The sequence below is a fragment of the Magnolia sinica genome, chromosome 8 (assembly GCF_029962835.1).
Source record: "Magnolia sinica isolate HGM2019 chromosome 8, MsV1, whole genome shotgun sequence".
Taxonomy (NCBI): domain Eukaryota; kingdom Viridiplantae; phylum Streptophyta; class Magnoliopsida; order Magnoliales; family Magnoliaceae; genus Magnolia; species Magnolia sinica.
The window spans coordinates 77,627,270-77,648,561 of record NC_080580.1 but is presented as its reverse complement, the minus strand read 5'-3'; the positions used below and the strand labels follow the sequence as shown (position 1 = coordinate 77,648,561).

The 21,292-nt window shown below is 42.2% G+C and overlaps 1 protein-coding gene across 1 annotated transcript; it reads left to right on the top strand.

Annotated features, from left to right (window-relative positions):
- Positions 1–8,641: 8,641 nt before the first annotated feature.
- Positions 8,642–19,848, top strand: LOC131254321 (cation/H(+) antiporter 15-like). Its single transcript, XM_058255311.1, has 4 exons — positions 8,642–8,927; positions 10,177–11,178; positions 15,192–16,380; positions 19,652–19,848. The coding sequence occupies exons 1-4, from the start codon at positions 8,679–8,681 to the stop codon at positions 19,846–19,848; spliced, it is 2,637 nt and encodes an 878-aa protein (XP_058111294.1). The 5' UTR covers positions 8,642–8,678.
- Positions 19,849–21,292: the final 1,444 nt, after the last annotated feature.

Genomic DNA, 21,292 nt, shown 5'->3' with positions numbered 1-21,292 from the left:
ATTCAGGGATGGTCCCCTATGTTACCCGGTATTGTAAGTACCTACAGGTCATTAGAGAGTGCCCCCATGTATTCAGCGCAATTATGCGATGCATGACATGGATGCATGAGAATGATTTATGCATCATGTTAACAATTGTCACATATATAGCAATATATATTGTTTTAATTTTAAGCAAATAAGCATTCAACACAAGGAATCATAATCAACGAAAACAATTAGATAACTAATTTAATCATAATGAAGATGAAACAGGCTGGGATAACTCACCAGAATTGTCTGTGCATTCAACATAGAAAATCCGCACTCAATGAGTAATTAGATGGACGAATCAGATTGATCCCTCATTCTGCGACATATGCTGCCGAGGGAATGTCGGTACGACAATCTAGTTCTTCGGGCTCCAAGTATCATTTCCATGCAAGGACAAGCGAAAATGGATTGTCTACTCACACTGCCACTAGCCAATGGTTAGTGGTCAGTGCTCAGTGGGCCCCAACATGATGTATGTGTCTCATCCATGCCATCCATCCATTTTTCCAGATAATTTTATGATACAAACCCAAAATTAATGAGATAGATAAAAATCTCAAGGGGGCCACATCGTGTTGATTGAACTCTTACCATTAAAAACTTCTTCGGGTTACAAAAGTTTTAGATCAAGTTGGTATTTGTTTTCTTACCTTCATCCAGGTCTTTATGGCTTAATCTACAGGTTGGATGTCAAATAAACATTACAGTGGGCTATAGGAGGCTTTTATTGGTAGACATTCAATTCTTACTATTTTCCCATGGTATGGTCCACCTGAGATTTTGATCTGCCTCATTTATGGGATAAACTGTTAAAATGATGTGTAAAAATGGATGGACGGTGTGGATAAAACACATAGATCATGGTGGGGCTCACAGAGCACCAACCACTGGTCAACTGGCCAGTGGCAGCGTCACTAGCAAATTGCATCCAGGGCAAACCGAAAATGTAAGAGCTGTGGCCAGCGGACGCGGATTGCGTCCTGCCCCCACCCGTCTCCAGCTGGGAACGGGCAGCAACTTTAAGTGGTCACCATGACGTGTGGGTCTTATCCACGTTGTCCATCCTCTTTTTTTTCGTATCATTTTAAGTTGGAAACCCAAAAAAACAAGGCATATCCAAGGCTCAAGAGGACTACACAATGGGGATTAAACTCTTACCATTGAAAATTTCTTAGGGGCCACAAAATTCTTGAATGGAGCTGATATTTGTGTTTTCTCTTCATCCAGGTCTATCTAAATTTATGAATAGTTTAGATGACAAATAAACATCATGCTGGTCCCTAGAAAAGTTTCAATAGTGAGAATTATTATCACCCCTACTTCCTGTAGTGTGGTCCACTTGAACCTTAGATATGCCTTGTAAGACTCGTATCTTAGTCCGTACTGTTCTGTAGGCTTCCGCGGTCATCCCGGTCGAATTCCAGCGACTCGCGATCTGTTTTCGGCATTTGCGTGCGACCCTGAGATGTGTCCCATATATCTGAGTCGGCTCGACCCGAGACTTGTACCAGTGCGATGGCACCATCGCCACGGTTCCGATGCCGCGTCTTGCATGCTGATGCAGTACCCTGGCCAAGAGATATAGGCTCGCGTTCAGTTGGAGGAAAACGTCGCGCATTGCAAATCTCAAGAGAATCCATCACATCAATCACCTCACTTGTCAAAAGTACACCCATCACTCAACTCATTACTCTCCCCATTCCTAAGTATAAAAGCAATCTCAAAAGTCAACTTTCCCATCACCTCACCATCCTCTCTCCCATCACTTCTCTTACACCTCTCTCTCTCATCTTTCTCCCTCTCATTTTTCAAACTCCATCTCTCTCCAAGCAACCCACATCCATGGCTTCCAAGGGGAGAAGCTAGTGTGGCCCACCTTCCTAACTCTCATCTCCACCATTCAAAGTCTATCTCAACCATCGGAATCATTTCCTTGGAGCTCTAGAGACTATAGGCGGATGAAGGAAGAGAAGATCAAAGGTGGGTACTTCTCTCCCTCTCTTTCTCATTTTTGTGTGATGTGTGGCCCACTCGGATGGACCCCACCTTGATGTATGTCTTATCCAAACCATCTAAGTCATGTGGACCTTACCTTATGGTGGTAGAAAAATACAAGTATCAGATTGATTCAAACCAGGTGGGCCACGTTGATGTGGTACCCACCTTGATGAAATGTGGGCCACGTCTGTGTGGGACCTACCACGATGCTTGTGTTTACCCATGCTGTCCAGCGCCTGTGGACGCTGGACGTGATGGGAATGGGGTGTGGCTAACATGGAGTGTGTGTACTGACATGGGTGTGTACTAACAAACTAACAAAAAAAATCAAATATATATATATATATATATGAGTTTTTGAGTGGACCACTCACGTAGGCCCCACCCTGATTACAAATCAAATCCACGCCATCCATTCCATTCTCCTACCCATTTTAGACGTTGAGCCAGAATATGAGGCCAATCCGATGGTCGGGCGGGCCATACCATAGGAAATAGTGGTGTTACCATTAAAATTCACCTTGATGCTTCTGCACACTAAAACACATTGCATATTGGGCTCATTTGGTCGATCATGAGCCGTAGAATCCAATGGGTGGAGTGGATCCACCTGATGTGGGTCCCACCTAAGAAAAACCATGAAAAAAAACCCATTTTTCAAAGAAATAAAATAAAATAAAATAAAATAAAGAGGTGCAGCAGTTGCTGCTAACAACCAAAGGACATGCAGCGTCCTGCTACATCTAGGACGGTCCCAACCCTATACTCCATCGGCCCCACGTGACGTACGTGTGGGGCCACGTGTGATGTAAGTGTTTTATCCCAGCCTGTCCAGCAACATCGGGACGGTGGGACACCATCATGATGCATTTGTTTTATCCCAACCATCGACTCACCATGATTTATGTATTTCGTCTACCGTCCATTCTAAGACAATGGGTACCTACCCTGATGTGTTTGTGATCCATGCCGTCCATCTGATGGTGGGTCCCATTCACGGTGGAACACCACCTTAATGTATGTGTTATAACCGCACCCTCCATCCACACCGTCCACTGTGTGGAACGGTGTGACCCACCTAGTGTGTGTGTATATATATACATATATATATATTATAATATATTAATATAGTACATATGATGTGGTGGGAACCACCTTGCGTATATGCATTTTAACCAGGCCGTCCGTCCATCCCTGGACAGTTGGACGCTGGATGCACTTTATGAAATATATATAGATATATAATATTATAATATAATATAATTTATATTATAATGTTATATTATGGTGGGCCCCACGTGGGACCCACCTGATATATAAACGGACTAACTGGTTTACCGTACACCAGCTATATAGCTGCTGTGTGCAGCATGTGGGTCTAATCCACACCACTTATCCATGTGGCCCACTTAAATGATGTATTGTATATCCTCACCGTCCAATATTTGGACAGTGGGAAGAGGATCAGTTGGTGTACCTCACTCCATTTATATAGCTTCTATATTAGCTGGGCTCGCCTAAACTGTCCAGGCACACCTTGAATTATGTGTTTTAGCCACGCTGTCCGGTTCATTGGACGTGTGACCCACAATGATGTATATATTGTAATTGCATGCCGTCCAGCCACGTGGACGTGAGACCACCTTAATGAATGTGTTTTTACTCCACGTTGTCCACTCCCAGATATGAGTCCCATTGTGATATATATATGGCCCATTAGTAAGGCCCGATATGAAGTTTGTGTGGCCATTGGTGCAGCCCATTGATGAAGCCCATTTGTTGTGTATTAGGCCCATGTGATAGGGCCCACCTTCCTTGTATTTAAGGCCCATATGATGGGGCCCGCCTGCTTGAATCTGAGGCCCATGTCCAAGGCCCACCTATTGTAAGTCCCACGAGTGAGGCCCATTGTGATGTATTGAAGGTCCATGTGATGCGGCCCATGTGATATGGCCCATATGATATGTATGAGGCTCATTGATGAGGCCCGTGGACGCAGTCCACTTGATAGATATGAGGCCCATTGGTGCGGCCCGTGGCTGCAATCCGCTTGATGTATTGATGGCCCATGGGCTAATGCCCAATGTGATGTATATAAGGGCCACGAGTGAGGCCCAATGAGGCATATGTGGGGCCTTTGAATGGGGCCGAATGCGATGTATATGAGGTCAATGTAATGCGGCCCACTTATTACATATGCGGCACATTTATTAAGGCCCTTGTGTGAGGCCATGGGCCCACTATATGTTTGACTCTACATGGGCCACTCCTTGGGAGCAATGTCGGTTAAATGGCTACATTGATGGGCAATGATGGTTTAATGTCCACATTGTGACCTTGCATTAAGCCTTGTTAGGCCCATTCTTACCGATCCTGATTGACGTTGCCGATTATCGATTAACAATCGAGGCCGATTATCATGATCGATTGCCAATTTCGATTATCGATCGATTCCGATTGTCGTGACCAATTACCGACTTTGATTAACGTGAGCGATTTGTCATGACCGATTCTGATTATCGATTGATTCCGATTATCGATCAATTCTGATTGTCGTGACCGATTACCAACTCCGATTGCCGTGACCGATTTGTCGATTCTGATTATCGATCGATCCGATTGTCGTGACCGATTTGCCGACTCTGATTATCGATCGATCCCCGATTGTCATGGCCGATTGCCAATTCCGATTAACGCGGCCGATTTGTCAATTCTGATTATCGATCGATCCCGATTGTCGTGGCCGATTGTCGATTTCGATTGACGTAGTCGATTGTCGATTCCAATTGACGTGACTGATTTACCGACTCTAATTATCAATCGATCCCGATTGTCATGGCCGATTGCAGATTCCGATTGATGTGACCAATTTGTCGATTCTGATTGTCGATCGATTCCGATTGTCATGACCGATAACTCTCGGATTGCCGTGACCGATTTGTCAATTTTGGTTATCGATCGATCCGATTGACGTGACCGATTTACCGATTCTGATTATCGATCGATCCCAATTGTCGTGGCCGATTGTCGATTCCGATTGACGTGACCGATTTGCCGACTCTGATTATCGATTGATCCTGATTGTCATGGCCGATTGCCGATTTTGATTGACGTGACCGATTTACCGATTCTGATTATCGATCAATCCTGATTGTCGAGGCCAAGTATCGAAGCCGACTCCGAGTGTCGATTTCGATTGTCGAGGCCGATTTCAATTATCGAGGCCAATTGTCGAGACCGATATGGTGTATATGCGACTCGTAGTTGAGGCCTATTGTGATGTATATTCGGCCCGTGTTTTAAGCCTAATGTGATGAATATGAGGTTTATGTGATGAGGCCCATTGTGATGCATTTGAGGGTCAGGCGATGGAGCCCATTGTGATGTGTGTTAGGCCCATGTAAAAGGTCCATCGTGATGTGTATTAAGCTCTTAATCGAGGCCCATAGTGTTGTATATTTGGCCCTTGTGTGAGGTCATAGGGTCCACTATATGTTAAGATCTATGAGGGCCATTCCTCGAGGGCAATGTTGGTTAAATGTCCACATTGTCGAGGTCGATTATCGATGCCGGTTATTGATACCGATTATGAGTATGTGACAGCATAGCATCATGATACATGCTCATACGTATCATCTGCATGTTTGTTATGAGATATGGTTTATCATTGCATATGTCATTAAGCGTGTTGTTATGAGACTCCCTGATAGGTAGAGGTTATCTCACATGAGCGCACGGTATGCGAAAGATTAATGCATGAGTGGATTGTATGACTCATGCATCTTGCATTATGATTACTGTACGCCCTAGCGACATCAGGGTCGTAGCCTCCACAGGCATATCATGGATGGTCAGACGGGACACCAGAAATTTGTTCTAACATTGGGCTGCCATAGATGGCCCTGGGTGAAAATTTTTAAACCCTCTTGGTACCAGAGGACACACCAACGTCGAGACCAAGTGAATACATGAGCGCCCGAGTGCCGAATACTAGGAGGCCACGTCTCCCACTGTGTCGTGGTCGGTTGGGAGGAGGTGTGGCCTTACCCGCCCGAGAGTGGGGTACATTGCTAAGCTGAGTTTGACCAGCTCGTGAATGGGTCCGCTATCGACGTGCCGAATAGGTATTGGCAGACTATTGGTCAGGCGGATAATGAGGTTTCTTACACTCACTTGGACTGTGGGGCTGGGAGAGTGGCAGTGCCATTTGGAGTGTACTAAACCCCGATGATGATCCCAGAGATGAACTGTACTGATACGTGGACTTATTGAGCAGGAGTTGCATACTCATTCATTCATTCATTCATTATCCACTCAAGCTGGTGGTGCACAACTATTTGTTACGTGTACATTCGTAATGGCCAGGATTTCAATTGGGGCGTGCGACTAACCTAAGATCAGGAGTTTACCACATTGAGATTGACTAACAAAATTAGGTATGGAACTAGTTTGGATAGAAGTCCCTTGTGATGGGCACCATAGCCTGCGATACTACGTACTATCATCCCAACTTCACACTCTAGCATCACTCCATTCACACCGTATATTGCATTATATCTGCAGCATATGGCAATTTGGGTTATTGTGTTTCTGCGTTTATATAGTCTAGGTATCGCTGAAGTTATTTGTGTTACTCATCAGGAATGTATATTGCATTGCATCCTCTGCATCTGATATTTGGCGCTCTATGACTCCTCATTTACATAGTTGATTCGTATTGCGTATTCTAATATTGTATGACTTATGGACTTGTCAGTATTTTCGCTTACTCTGTTATCTTATGATTTGTGATCTTGTCAGTATTTTTGTTTACTCTGATAATTCCTAATCTTGTCAGTATTTCTGCTTATTCTGATAATTCATGATCTTGTCAGTATTTCTGCTTATTCCAACATTGTATGATTTATGGATTACCAGTATTTTCGGTATTGTATGACTATGGCATTGTATTGAATACTTGAAACTTACCTAGTGCACACACTTACACCACCTTATAAGCTTTCAATAAGCTTATGTACGATAGATGCGTGCAGGTGATGTTAGGTTGCAGCAGTGTTGAGCTTGGAGCGTACAGTGGTCTTCTGGAGCTTGATTTTTTATTTATGTATTTCCTTTTTAGTATTGTACTAAAATGATTATATTAGTGGATGTGATAATGATGTTGCCTTTGTGAAGTGGGTAATCTTGTAGTTATGCTTATTATGAGTTAAATGTACAAAAAAAATAAATAAATAAATAAAATCCTCCTTATAGGATCCCAGAATCGGAATCTAACATATGGACATTAGGAACTGAGAATGGGGTACTACGGAGGCTGTCAGCACTGGATTCAGCGATCGGGATTCCTGTGAATCCAATTTCCAGGTTTGGGGCTTGACATGCCTATTTTTAGGACACAGATTGCGTCTTACCCCCGTCCGGACGATAATCCGTCCGGGCAGGGCTCTGTGGGGTGCACCTTGATGTAAGTGTTTTATCTCCGCCGTTCAATGATTTTCTTATATCATTTTAAGTTATTAAACTAAAAATAAGGCAGGTACAGACCTCTAGTGGACCACACCAAAGGAAGCTGCACTGATAATGACACCCACCGTTGAAACCTTTCTAAGGGCCAACGTGATGTTTTTTTTTTTTTACCATCCAACCATTCATAAGATCACGTGGATGTGGATGAAGTGAAAACACAAATATCATCTTGATCCGAAACTTCTCCAGCTGCCACGAAGTTTTTAATGGTGGAAGTTAAATCCCCAATTTGTGGTCCACTTAAGCCTTGGACCTTCATCATTTTTTGGTTCATATCTTAAAATGATATGAGAAAATAGTTGAACTGCGTGGATAAAACACTTACATCACGGTCGGCCCCACAGCGCCCTGCCCAGATGGATTACCGTCCGGGCGGGGGTAGGACGCAATCCGCGTCACTATTTTTGGGCTTATACTCTTAAGTTTCAACGGATTTCCGATGAAAGCTTTTGGTAGAAAGTTCCTGCAAAAGGATTCTAGGTAGGGCCCACTGTGATGTTTGTGAAAATTTCAACACATCCATCCGTTTTTGGAGATCATTTTAGGACATTCAATAAAAAATAATGTGGATCTGAAAAAATGGGCCACACGAGAGGAAACAGTGAGGATTTAGTGATCACTGTTGAAATATTCATATGCGAACAAATGTTTTGTATCCGTCTAAGCTTTTAGTTTTATCAGTGTTTTCATTTCATCCCAGTAAAAATAACTAAACGGTTTGGATGGCATATAAAGATCAAAGTGGAACCTAAAAAGGTTCCAACGGTAGGAATTCCTTTCCCCACAGTTTCATCTCATATGGCCAGTTGAGGATACTCCTCATTTTATGTCACAGCTCGAAAGTGGATAGACTGGTTGAATTTCTCATGGATATCACGGTGGACCCCACCTTGCATCCCAGCGCATGAACTCAATGCAAAAGGCTTTCGCAGGAAATCCGCGTCTGTCCGGCGCCAACAGTCAGCGGTCACACGTCAACGGTCAATGCATGTACCGAAAGAGACTGATCACCACTCGTTTGTCTCCTTCCCTAATTGTCTCACAGGAGGTTCTTCCTGCTCTCATTCTTCCTGTATCCTTTTTGGCCAGCTTTCCTGTGTTGAGACAGGAGGGAGACGATCATGGAGGCGGACGCGATGGACAATCCATCGGCCATCTTTGATGACAAAGAAAGCCTCATGGGGCCGATGGCGTGCCGGCCCGCCGCTGTCTCCGGGATCCTCTCCCATGGCATATGGCTAGGGCAGAATCCTCTACATTTTGGTTTACCTCTCTTATTATTTCAAATCTCTCTTATCTCCATAATCACGTGGACCATGCACTACCTTCTCAAACCCTTCAGACAGCCTAGAATCATCAGCAGTATAATGGTAAGCTTTCCATCTTCCTCTTCTTGCACCACCAATGCCACCATCTTCAATGGTTGCACCCGTTCTGACCTGAACTGGACCACGTGCATGGTCCTGTTGTATAATGATGAAAACCAATCATTGGTTGTGTTTGTTTTTCTACAACCTCGTGTGCCGATGATGAATGGTCATTTTGAAATCCGTTGGCCGAAAGTTCTGATAGGTTGATCAACATAGAGAGGAAAAATCTCATTAATCGAAGATCATCACTGTTCATTCTAAGGTGATCTAAAAAGTACTTCATGACGCAGGGATGAACATGATGACCGTCTTCCTCAAGGATAACTACTCTGAATCACAGAGCTTCTCTAGACTCTTCACAACACTTCTCAAATTCACGAGAAAAAGAACAAGAAAAATAGATATAAATTCTAGAAAATTCCTAAATTGATTGATAATTGAAATAAATGAGTTTATGACCATTTAAATATGGATACTAAGCCAAAAACTACAACTAAAACTCCTAGAAATCACGACTCACTATAAATAATAAACTTACTATAAGTGTTCTCCTAATTATTCTAAGCACTTTTCATGTTTCACGCAACTCCTAAAGCAACTGATGAAGAATTATACTAAAACTAAAACTTAGTATAAATAGTAAAAACAAAATTAAAACATGAATTCAACTGAAAATATTTTGCAAATTGGGCATGCGCAACCCGGCATAGCAGGGTTTGGTGGCTAAAGTAGCTTGTCTTACCCCCAAAATCATATATGGTATGTCCAATAACTCACTCCGGTTTGCGAGATATGTCAGTTTTAAAGTCTGGACGGTCTGGATCACTTCTGCTACCGATCGGGCCTTTTTTGATCCATCTTGGCCATGAAACTGTCCGCGACCCACTCTACATCACTTTGCATGGACATTAAGAGATCTTTTATTTTTATTTTTAATTATATTTTAGTTCTCTTCTGAGTGTTATCGTGAAAGGATGGGAGAGTGTCAATCAAGTCACCGCATTCTAATTAATCCCAGGTGTTGATATGATACCTCATTGTGGATGGCCCATGCACCAAAAATCCCCTGGATTTAAATCCCTAGTCATAAAATATTTGTATTATTTTCTCCTCTATTTGTTGTTTCATGATACCTATATATGGTGGGACCACCATGGTGGATGGCTTAGATCTTGCACACAAACATCATATTGATACATCTGCGGGCATTTAGATAAGCTAATTAATGTGATGATTTACATGTGGACAGGGGGGAATAATCCTGGGCCCATCAATCTTGGGCCGCAGCAAGAGTTTTAGAAAAATGTTCTTCCCGCGAGAAAGCCAAATGCTGGTGGAGACAGCTGGGCTGTTAGGCGTCACGTTCTTCCTCTTTATAGTGGGAGTGAAGATGGACCCCACCATCATCAAGAAATCAGGGAAGCAGTCAGTGTTGCTGGCCATTTCAAATGTATTCTTCCCTGCAATTCTTCTGTCATTCCTCACCTTAACCTTCAATGAACATATCATCCCCGCAGGCCTATCGATTAACCATGTCATGAAACTGTCCATAATGACATCGATGACCTCGTTCCCTGTCATTGCAGTCGCCCTCACTGAGCTCGGGATGCTTAACTCCGACGTTGGCCACCTGCTCATGTCATCGGTGATTATCGGAGAAATATTCGCCGTCTCCTTTGTATCGGCCACCTTGGCAGCTAATATAGCTGCAGAGAACCAGATGTACGCCATAGGGATGGTGTTGTCAATGATCGTTTTGATAGTCTTCATCATCTGCGTGTTCAGGCCCATATCATTGTGGATCATCAAACAAACCCCAGAGAATCAGCCAGTAGCAAAGACACATATCTTCATCATTATCATTGGGATCCTGGTCACTGCTTTCATTGGAGAAACGATTGGGCAGCACTCGCTCTTCGGGCCGTTCATCTTGGGATTGGTCATACCTGTTGGGCCCCCACTAGGATCGGCCATGGTAGAAAGGATTGAATCTGTGGCTTTGGAGATTCTAATGCCACTCTATTTCGTTTCAACTGGCTTGAAAGTGAATGTGTATGCTATACATGATTGGAAGGCGATGTTGTTCCTAGAGGGGATCGTGATCATCGGTTGCCTAGCAAAGATTGCGGCGTCCACTTTGTTGTCGGTCTACATCAACATCCCCAAACAGGATGCTCTCGTGTTCGGCCTGTTCATGTGTTCCAAAGGCATCATGGAAGTCGTCATTTTGAATATTTGGAAGAATGATAAGGTACAACCACCTCATTTCCCTGTATACTCTTATTCTTACTTGGGTTTTTCTGCATACAACTCCACCCTCCCCCGTTTTTTTTTTTTTTTTTTTTTTTTTTCACCACACTAGAAAAAACCTTTTATGTATTTGTAAAAAATTAAAAACTCTTTTTAAGTTTTATCTAGCATGTGCAAATTACACCCTTAAATTATTTTGTGTAACAGATAAAACAACACTGTTAACTAACTTTCTGAGAAGATGATTTAGCATTTTTACATAAATGGACAATTTAAAGAGGCCAGGTTTTAGAGTCCTCAATTACCAACGGCTATCACTTGCTGAAAAGGGCAAGTGAGAAAGACTATTTCCCCTCTACATGAAATCCTTCATTACAGGTGACCATCACTGACGTAGGGATGAACATGATGAGGTCGATCACCGTCTTTCTCAAGGATAACTACTCCAAATCCACAGAGCTTCTCTGGACTCCTCATAGAGACTTCTCGAATCCACTAGGAAAGAAAGCAAGAAAATAAAAATAAATTCTAATAAATTCAAATTTTATTTGATGAATGAAATAAACGAGTTGACAACCCTTTAAATAAATAAGAGAGAAATCAGAAGCAAACTACAACTAAAACTCTTAGAATTCGCAACTTACTATTTATATATGGTCGTGATGTCTACTAGTGTGCAAGGTTTTTGGCCAAAAAATAGTATGTGTCCTATTTGGCTTCACCAAGCTTTTCTCCTAATTATTCTAAGCTCTTAATTTTAGTGTTGGGTGCGAATCCTAAAGCCCAACGGATGAAGAGTCATGATCAAGCTAAAACTTAGTGAAACGACTGTCGATCCAGGGGTATTTCACAAATCCAGCTTGCGCGACCCAACGTAGCAGGATTGGGTACCTAAAGTAGACTGTTCTACCCCAAAATCATATAGTTTATGCCCGATAACTCATTCTGAATTGTGAGATACACTCGATCTAAGGTCTGACGGTGTGGATCACTTCTGTCGTCGACCGGGCCTTTTCTGATCCATCTTGGCCATGAAACTGTCCGCCCGCTATACATCAACCACATAAATGGTTTTGGTCACCAAATTGTTGGTCTCACATGTAGCTGAAGTAGAACTGGGTCGAGTTTGTGTTGGGTTCGCGAGAAAGAAGGCAGCAATAAAGGGTGAGAGAGGTCCTTTGGGTGAAGCAAAATCCACTTCTTTAATGAGAGGAGTTTTTAGTATGCAACTGTCCAAAACTGCTAGGATGTTGTTTACAAGTAGTGGAAACAGAGGGTATTTTTCTACCATTGTACTAAAATGGGAGGGGAGCATGATTTGTTTTCCAAGGTTTGGAAAACAAAATGCAAATCCACCATAGAAAAAATTGGCATTTTGATTAGAGGAATTATGAATTCATGGTGCACTTGTCCCATCGGGCCCAATTCATTTAATTTATCCAAACCATTGATTTGATATTGACGCAACCCACTGTCAACAACAAGGACCTTAAGTATTATGGACCACAATACCTGAACATCCAACCGGTTGAGAATCATTGTCAAGTCATAATTTAATTAAGTTACCGTAGACACCCTACTCCAATAATAATGCACCTTATCTTCGATCACATGAAATGATCTATGAAGCTTGGAAACCCCTAAGAAATTAGCCTAATCCATGAAACACTAGTGCCAGTGAAGCTTAGAAACCCTTAAGAATATAGCTTAACTAACCCACAAAACACTAAACCACAATAAAGCCCAATGGGCTGGACTAGGCTAGTGGGATCCTCATGTAATTTGGTGCACCAACACACACCTGGGGGAGCCTGCATCTCCCCCGGGCCACTCATCATGGACTATGGCCCACTATGAATTTACTACGAGTAGTGGTGGCCACCGGACGATTGGTCGGGCCTAATCCAACAAGCCCATATAATGAATAGGGCCTAGAGAGTCACTATGACCGAAAATACAAAAAACCACGGACAAGCAAAAATCACATTGTCACGCGAATCTTTGCAAATCTAGACAAATATTAGGACCTCTCCCAATATCTTCCTGGACAATAGTTTAAAAAAATCAACAGCTAGGCAGCAATATGATTCCGCCTTCCAGTAAAATTTTCATTTCATTCTCCCAAATGATGAAATTGCCTAATTTACAACTTATAAAAGGAAATCAAGGTACCCTCCAAATTACTAGAATTTACGAGAAAGAAAATATATCCTTTATAAATAGAGGCCTACCCCTCTCATTTCAAGGGGTATAGAAGAATTAAGCTAGTGACATCTGCCCCTCCAATAAAGATATATAAAAAATAACAGAAAAGTATTTCCATACCGTTTTATTTTTTGGGTTAGCTTGTTAGTATACACCCATGTCAGTACACACACTCCATGTTAGCCACCCCCGCTAGGGATCCATACCAAAGTATTTCCATACCTTTGACACCAACTCTCCCCCAGCGAAAAGATAATCCAATGGCTCATCTTCATTCTTGAATTCGGGACCACAACAGTTGCATTTCGACGCCAGCTGAACACCCTTTGTACTTTGATTTCAACTGGGATGACACCTTAGAGCAATTTCCAGACGAAGACTGAAATCATATGCCGATTCTTACTATTGAGCCTCAACACAATTTTATGCAGAACGGCAGGGCTGAGTTCAGACATGGATCTCTACTCCACCCCCTTGAGTCATACCTGTGTAGAGCCAGCCCGGGGTTGCAACGCGTTGTGGACCAAACCATAGTTGGCAATACTCCATTTATACTCCGTGTTATTAAGAAACAAAAACTTGTGTAATAGGTTAAATATTTAAAACTTGGTATCTTTCAAATATTTAGACACGGTCTTTTTTTCTTTTCTTTTTTAATAAAACTTTGATTTATTCAAAAATTGAGTGCAATTTAGAAAAACATAAATTAATCCATATCATCCATTGATAGATTTGTGTAGAAGGTGAAAATTGTGTAATTGGACCATTCATATAACACTTACTTGAAAATGAAGGATTTGATAGAAGGAAAGAATATTAACCCATCATTTCATATTACCCTTGCATTATTACTTATGCATATAGATCAATCCATTTTATTTACAGTTTTGTATTACCTTTGCATTATTACTTATGCATATAGAAATCCATCCATTTTATTTACAATTTTGTATTTTAAGCTTATTTATGTACAATATATCAACACATATACGGCCTCACACACAGCTGGTTTTTTTCACCTTTTTTTTAAATTTTTTTTTTGTGCGTGTGATGAAATCCGATGGGGTTCGGCTAGTGACCCAACACTAGCCAGCTATCTAATGTCAAAGCTCAGTAGGCCCATAATGATGTATGTGTTTTATCAATGCCGTTTATCCATTTTTCCATCTCATTTCAAGGCATGAGCCCAAAAATAAGGAAGATTCAAATCTCAAGTGGACCACACTACAGGAAACAATGGGGATTGAATGCTGACCGTTGAAAACTTCTGGGGCAAAAAAGTTTTGGTTTAAACTAATATTTTATTTTCCCTCTTCTAAATATGTGTGATCTCAACAAGTTGGCTGTAAAATAAACATTACAAGAATGTAGTGGGATGTAGGAAGTTTTAATAGATCACATTCAATCAATACTGTTTTCTGTAGTATTGGGCGCATGCCCTAAAATAAAATGGGAAATGGAAAGGCGGAGTGGATAAAACTCATATATCATGGTGGGGCCCACATTGGTTTGACTGTTATCATACATCATGGTGGGGCTCACACTGGTTTGACACTTGGGTTGTCATACATGATGGTGGGGCCCACACTGGTTTGACACTTGGGTTAGAGTGAATTGGTGAGCTTTACATGTATGAGACAAGCAATGTCCGGAGAGACCATCAACGGACTCCATTGAACACATAGACAAGGATCTTTACATTTCTAACATTATTAGCACACGTGTATGTTAATGCACATGTGTACATTAATATTTTTATTTTTTTTTAGAATAAAAGTTATTTCTAACATGGTATTAGAACTATGGCAGTCCATAGATAATCAAGAGTATATCAGTATGATTGTCTCGATCCTAATGGTGACTAGCATTTGCACGCCGCTGGTGACTGCCATCTACAAGCCCACGATGCGGTACATTGCGTACAGTTGGCGAACGGTACAGCACAGTGTTGAGGGCAACTTGGGGCCATGTCTTCTTACATGTGTCCACGACGAAGACAACGTCCCACCCATCATCAACCTCCTGCAAATGTCCAATATTTCCAGGTTTAACCCCCTAGCCGTCCATGTCCTCCACCTCGTGAATATGGTGGGCCGCGCCTCGCCGTTGCTTATGCCTTACAAACCAACCAAATACCCCACCGGCACTAATCGAATAATGAACGCTTTCCAGCAGTATGAGCGAAACTACCGTGGGCATGTCTGGCTGCAACCCTTCATAGCAATTGCACCCCACGAGACCATGCACAATGATATTTGCTCGCTTGCACATACCAAGCACGTATCGCTCGTGATCATGCCATTCCACAAGCAACCGGCAGTTGATGGGAGGATGATGTTGGGAGGGTCAGGCCAGTCTATCAAGATCATTAATCGTAATGTCTTGGAGGAGGCTCCATGCTCGGTGGGGATCTTGGTGAACTGCAGGGCCTTGGGAGGGATCAGGCAACCAAGACAACATTGGTTCCACTTGGCTGTCTTGTTCTTGGGAGGCCGTGATGATCGTGAGACGTTGGCTTACGCGGCATGGATGGCAAGTAACCCATCTGTCAGCATCTATGTGACACGATGTGTTCCGTTGGACTGGAAGCTCTATGATTCCATCGAGAAGAAGCTCGATGATGAGATGGTGGCTAAGTTCAAGATGTGGGTGATGGGCAATAACCGGGTTAGTTATCGAGAGGAGGAGGTGGCTGATGGTGTAGGGACGGTTGCAGTGATTAGATCGATGGGTGACATGTATGATCTTTTCATGGTGGGGTGGGGGCTAGAAACGGAGACGGTCTTAACAAGGGGGTTGAGGGACTGGAACGATGACTGCGAGCTTGGGATCGTAGGAGACTTCCTTGCGTCGACAGATTACAGTGGGGCAGCAGCAGTGCTAGTGTTGCGACAGCAGGCCAGAGTGGGCAGCATAGACGGGGCGCAACCCATGTCACCCATGGCGCACGTTAGCATTACGACCTCGAATAAGATCCATGATCCGCCGGACATGCCAGGTTTTTGAGAGGGAGGCATTTCCAGGGTTTTGGTGTAAATGAGAGAGAGGATGAGCCCTTGTAAGGATATGATTTTGTATTTTTTTTTTTGGAATTTCAACAGAAAGCAAAGGCATCGCGGTATTTCCAAATGTCCCAAATATTAGAAGGATTAAACGAATACCCTGACTATTCACCTATACCTTTTAAAAGAAGGTTGTGACAAAATCACCGCTACAGCCTTTTGCGTTGTGCCAGCGTACGATAGAGACGGAGGGGTTTGGATGCGATAAATATTGTGGGGCCTACTAGGGTGTTTGTGAGAAATCTACACCATTCACATATTTTTTTCAAATCATTTTATGACATAGGCTAAAAAATGAGGTAAATCCAAAGTTCAAGTGGGCCACACAACCGAAAATAGTGGAGATCATACACCTACGGTTGAAACATTGATTTGGCTACGTAAGCTTTAGATTAAGCTAATATTTTTGTTCTTTCAGTCCATCTTCATGGTAAGGAGTTTATGACTATTTGGGCCACTTTATGAACAGTTTGAATTACATATAAACATCATGGTGAGCTTAGAAAAGTTTGAATGGTATGCAATTCATTTCCACTATTTTCAGTTGTATGGTCCACCTGAGTTTCAAATCTATTCATTTTTTAATTTTTTAAAAAAAATTTCATGTCTTAACATGATCTTCCAAAATAAATGGATGGAGTGGATTTCCCACAAACATCATGGTGGGCCCAACATATCTTAAGGTAGTAGAAAATGATGGGGTTAACTAGACCTATCTAGAGATGTATGGTTCTCTGAGGCTTATTATGATGTATATATTTTATCCACACCATCGATCCATTTTGAAAGAATATTTTAGGGCATGAGCCTAAAAATGAGAGATATCAAAGGCTCATGTGGAACACACCATCAAAAGCAGTGAGATTGAAAATCTACTATTGAAAACATTTTGGGGGCCATAAAATTTTTGGATATAAATCATTTTTTAGCCCATGATATTAAATTAAATTCTAAATCTAATTGGACGGAGTGGATTCGACACATAACCCACGACATGACCCACAAAGCTTAACGCAGAACCTTGACCCTTAAAAAATAATATATGTTCATTGTCAGGTAATACAAAATTCAAATTTCATCTCCTACATTGTCTTCCACTTGATAACTACAACCATCCTTATCTTAGTTCAAAATTTTTTCAAAACCTTGTCTATGACTACTCTCCAAATATTTGAAACTTACCATCCTTTTTAAGATTTTTACCATACCTTGTGTTAGTTTGGTCAAAATCCCTCTTTTATTTTTTCGTATGACCACTTGAACTTGAAATTAGGGCTATCTACCATAATAACGCCTACTATTAAAATGTATACAGTAATCTTGGACATATGGCTGCTCAAGTGACCTCACCAAGTTCTGTGGATCCCACCAAGATGTATGTGTTATATCCACACCATCCATCCATTTGGCGAAATCATTTTAGATTATGAGCTCAAAAATGAAGCAGATCCATAGCTCAAGTAAACCTGTTATAGAAAATAGTCAGGACAGTGACACTCAGCATTAAAACCTGGATGAGGTCCCAACCTGGGGGGGCCACCTTGGTGTTTGCGAGAAATCCACCCTGTTTATTTGGGGCGTGGATTAGATACTGACAAGGTCAGTAGCCAACTCGCTACTGAAGTAATGTTGTCAGGCTCTGTGGACCCCACCATGATGCGTGTGTTGTGTCCATACCGTCCAACCATTTGTAGAGATGGTTTTATGGCATGAGAAAAAAGATGAGATAGATCTAAATTTCAAGTGGACTCACCACAGAAAACTGTGGGATCAGTCACACCCACCGTTGAAAATTTATAGGGCCCACCATGATGTATTTTTTTAGATCCAAACTATTCATGAGTTAACATAGAGATAGATGAAGTGAAAACAAAAATATAAGCTTGATTGGAAACTTTTGTGGCCCCTAAGAAATTTTGAACGGTGGATGTCACTATCCCTACTGTTTTCTATGGTGCAGTCCACTTGAACTTTAGATCTATCTCATTATTTTTCTCATGCAATAAAACTATCTCTCCAAATGGATGGACGGTATGGATACAACACATGCATCATGGTGGAGTCCACGAAGCTTGGTGACGTCCCTTCATTAGCCATCTGGATACTGACATTGTCAGTATCCAATCCGCGCCCGTTTATATGGTTTGTCGGATCATTTTACGGCATGAGCTTAAAATAGAGGCAGATGCGAAGCCTAAGTGGGTCGCATGAAAGAATCAGTGGAGATGTTAAGACACTGAGGGGTCACGAAAGCTTTGGTTCATCCCAAAGGAGTCACTTTATGAGAGGTTGGGTCTTATGAACTGTTCGACTGTTTGAATTGCATATAGACAGTTTGGTAGAGGACAGAAAAGTATAAAGGATAGGAGGCCCTTCTCCACGTGTGGCCCAATTGAGTCTCGAATCTACCTATCTATTTTTATTCTCATATCTTAACATGAGCTGTTGAAATGGATGAAAAAGTTGGATATCTCATAAACGTTATGGTGGGGTCAGCTTGCAAACGTGTTAGCTACTGACATCGAAACAGATTGGCTACGGATCCTGCAACTAGCCAATGGCTAGTGGTTGGTGCTCTATGGGCTCCACTATGATGTATGTGTTTCGTCCATGCCGTCCACCCATTCTTCCAAATCATTTTATGGTATAAGTACAAAATTGAGGTTGATCCAAATCTCGTTTTGATTGAATGCTCACCATTAAAAACTTCTTGGTGGCCACAAAAGTTTTGGATCATTACAAGTCTATATGACCTAATCAACAAGCTAGATGTCAAATAACCATTACAGTCGGCCCTAGGGGGTTTTTAATGGTGGGCATTCAATCACTACTATTTTCCGATGGTGTGATCTGCTTGAGATTTAAATCTACCTCATTTTTTGTATCAAGCCTTAAAATTATCTTTCAAAATGAATGAATGGATGGAATGGATAAAATACATACATAATGGTGGGGTCCACATTAGCACAGACTGCTAGCCACTTGGCTGGTGGCAACGTCACTAGCCAAATTGCGTCCCCATGCATATGACCAAAAAACCAAAAAGGATAGCACACATTTGACTTTTTGATACTTAAACCGCACTTTTTTGAAGTTTAGCATGAGTAAAAGTCAAATGAGTGCTTTTTTAAGAAAATGTGAGACATCTTCGTTGACTATGTGGATCCAACATCTTCATCAGCAACTTAACTTTCGACACTTCGGAAGAGGATCTGTATCAGATCTTCAGCAAATACGCGAGAGCTGAAGACTACTACACTCCTTGGGACGAGAAGCTCCAACGCCATAGAGGGTATGGCTCCATCCGTTTTTTCTACTTGGCAGATGCGTATGCAGCCATTGGGGTCCTTAATGGCATGAAGGTTGATGGCTGGCCCCTCACAGTGGAGATAGGCAATCCTTGACGTGCAGCCCCAAAAACTACTGTCCCCAAACTCCAGGGCCAACCCTCCACTAACCTACCCTGACCTAAATCTCCCACCCCAACCAACCCTGCCCGCCCTATTTGGGGGAATGCGATCCTAAACCCCTCTTCGTCAACCAAAGGTGCCCACAACAAGGGAAACGGCATGCTTAAATAGGGCATCTCCAGCAGCGTCCTTCTCAGCAAATTCTCGTGAGGTCAAACAGAGATTAAAGAAGCTAGAACTGGCCCTTGTGGCCCATGTGGTTAGCGTTGATACCCTTATTAACTGATTCCTGCAGGGGATTAGGGATTCCACGTATGTGGCTTCTACAATTGACATATCCCGCCTTGCCAATGTCCGTTTTCTACTCATCTTCAAGTTGAGAATGGAGGTCCTATCTTTCATGGCAGACAAATCTCTACATTCAACTATGGGTATCTCTAAGGTAGAACCATGGTCCTTGGCCAAAGCAGCTCTTGACAATGTTTGGATCTCCCTGTTCGGCATTCGAGCGCATGCCTAGTTCGACTCGGTTTTCATTGGATTGGGCAGCACCTTCGGAAAAGTAGTGGAAGTGGCCATATCATCTTCTCTGGGTTTTGTCCAGGTTGAAGCTAGGGTCAGAGTCATCCTCCATCCTGAGGTAGACACTCACAAAGCTCGGATTCTGTCTGTGGATGGCACTGATTGCCCTATCTAGGCCATCTTTGATGTGTTGTCGAATCTTCCAGGAGATGGTTACCAAGCTATGCCGCTGGCTTCGGCTTTTCATCACCCAACTCGGCCTCCAGACCTGTAACACCTCGTACTTTTAGTACTCGAGTTTTAGGATGGAAGCCTAATTTAGGAATTTAATAACCTTGCTAGACACTTGAATTTCACGTTAGTTATCGCAGGCCTTATACCACACGACCCACTAATTGTTCGGCTTATGCCATGATCATTAACAATCCAACCATATGATTACAAGAGCAATCATATTGGTTTAGATTATACACCTGTGCAACCGAAAGATCGACCATCTAATCATTCATTTTGGATCATAGAACGTCTTGATTAGCCTACTAGCACTAAAGTCCCCTTAGATGGGTCTTAAGGGTTCAAATAATTGAGATCACCATTGACTTCCAAATGAGCAGTCTCTAAGGCCACTATTGTATGAATTAGATCTGAGTCGACCATTTGTCTCAGTTTGCGAAGCACTAACCAGCTGACCCACGATTTATCATATCAAGCTGTCCATTCATCGATTTCCAAGATGGATCACCATATATACCACTAGAGATACCTATTTTTAGGATTCCAATTCACTAATAGATTAAGGATAGTTCTTATTATAACTACGAACGATGACCCTTAAAGGGTTAATCATTTGGTAGCTTACTTGAACTTATGTCTTAGATGTGATTAGATCATCTAATTATCTCTCTTAAACACATGT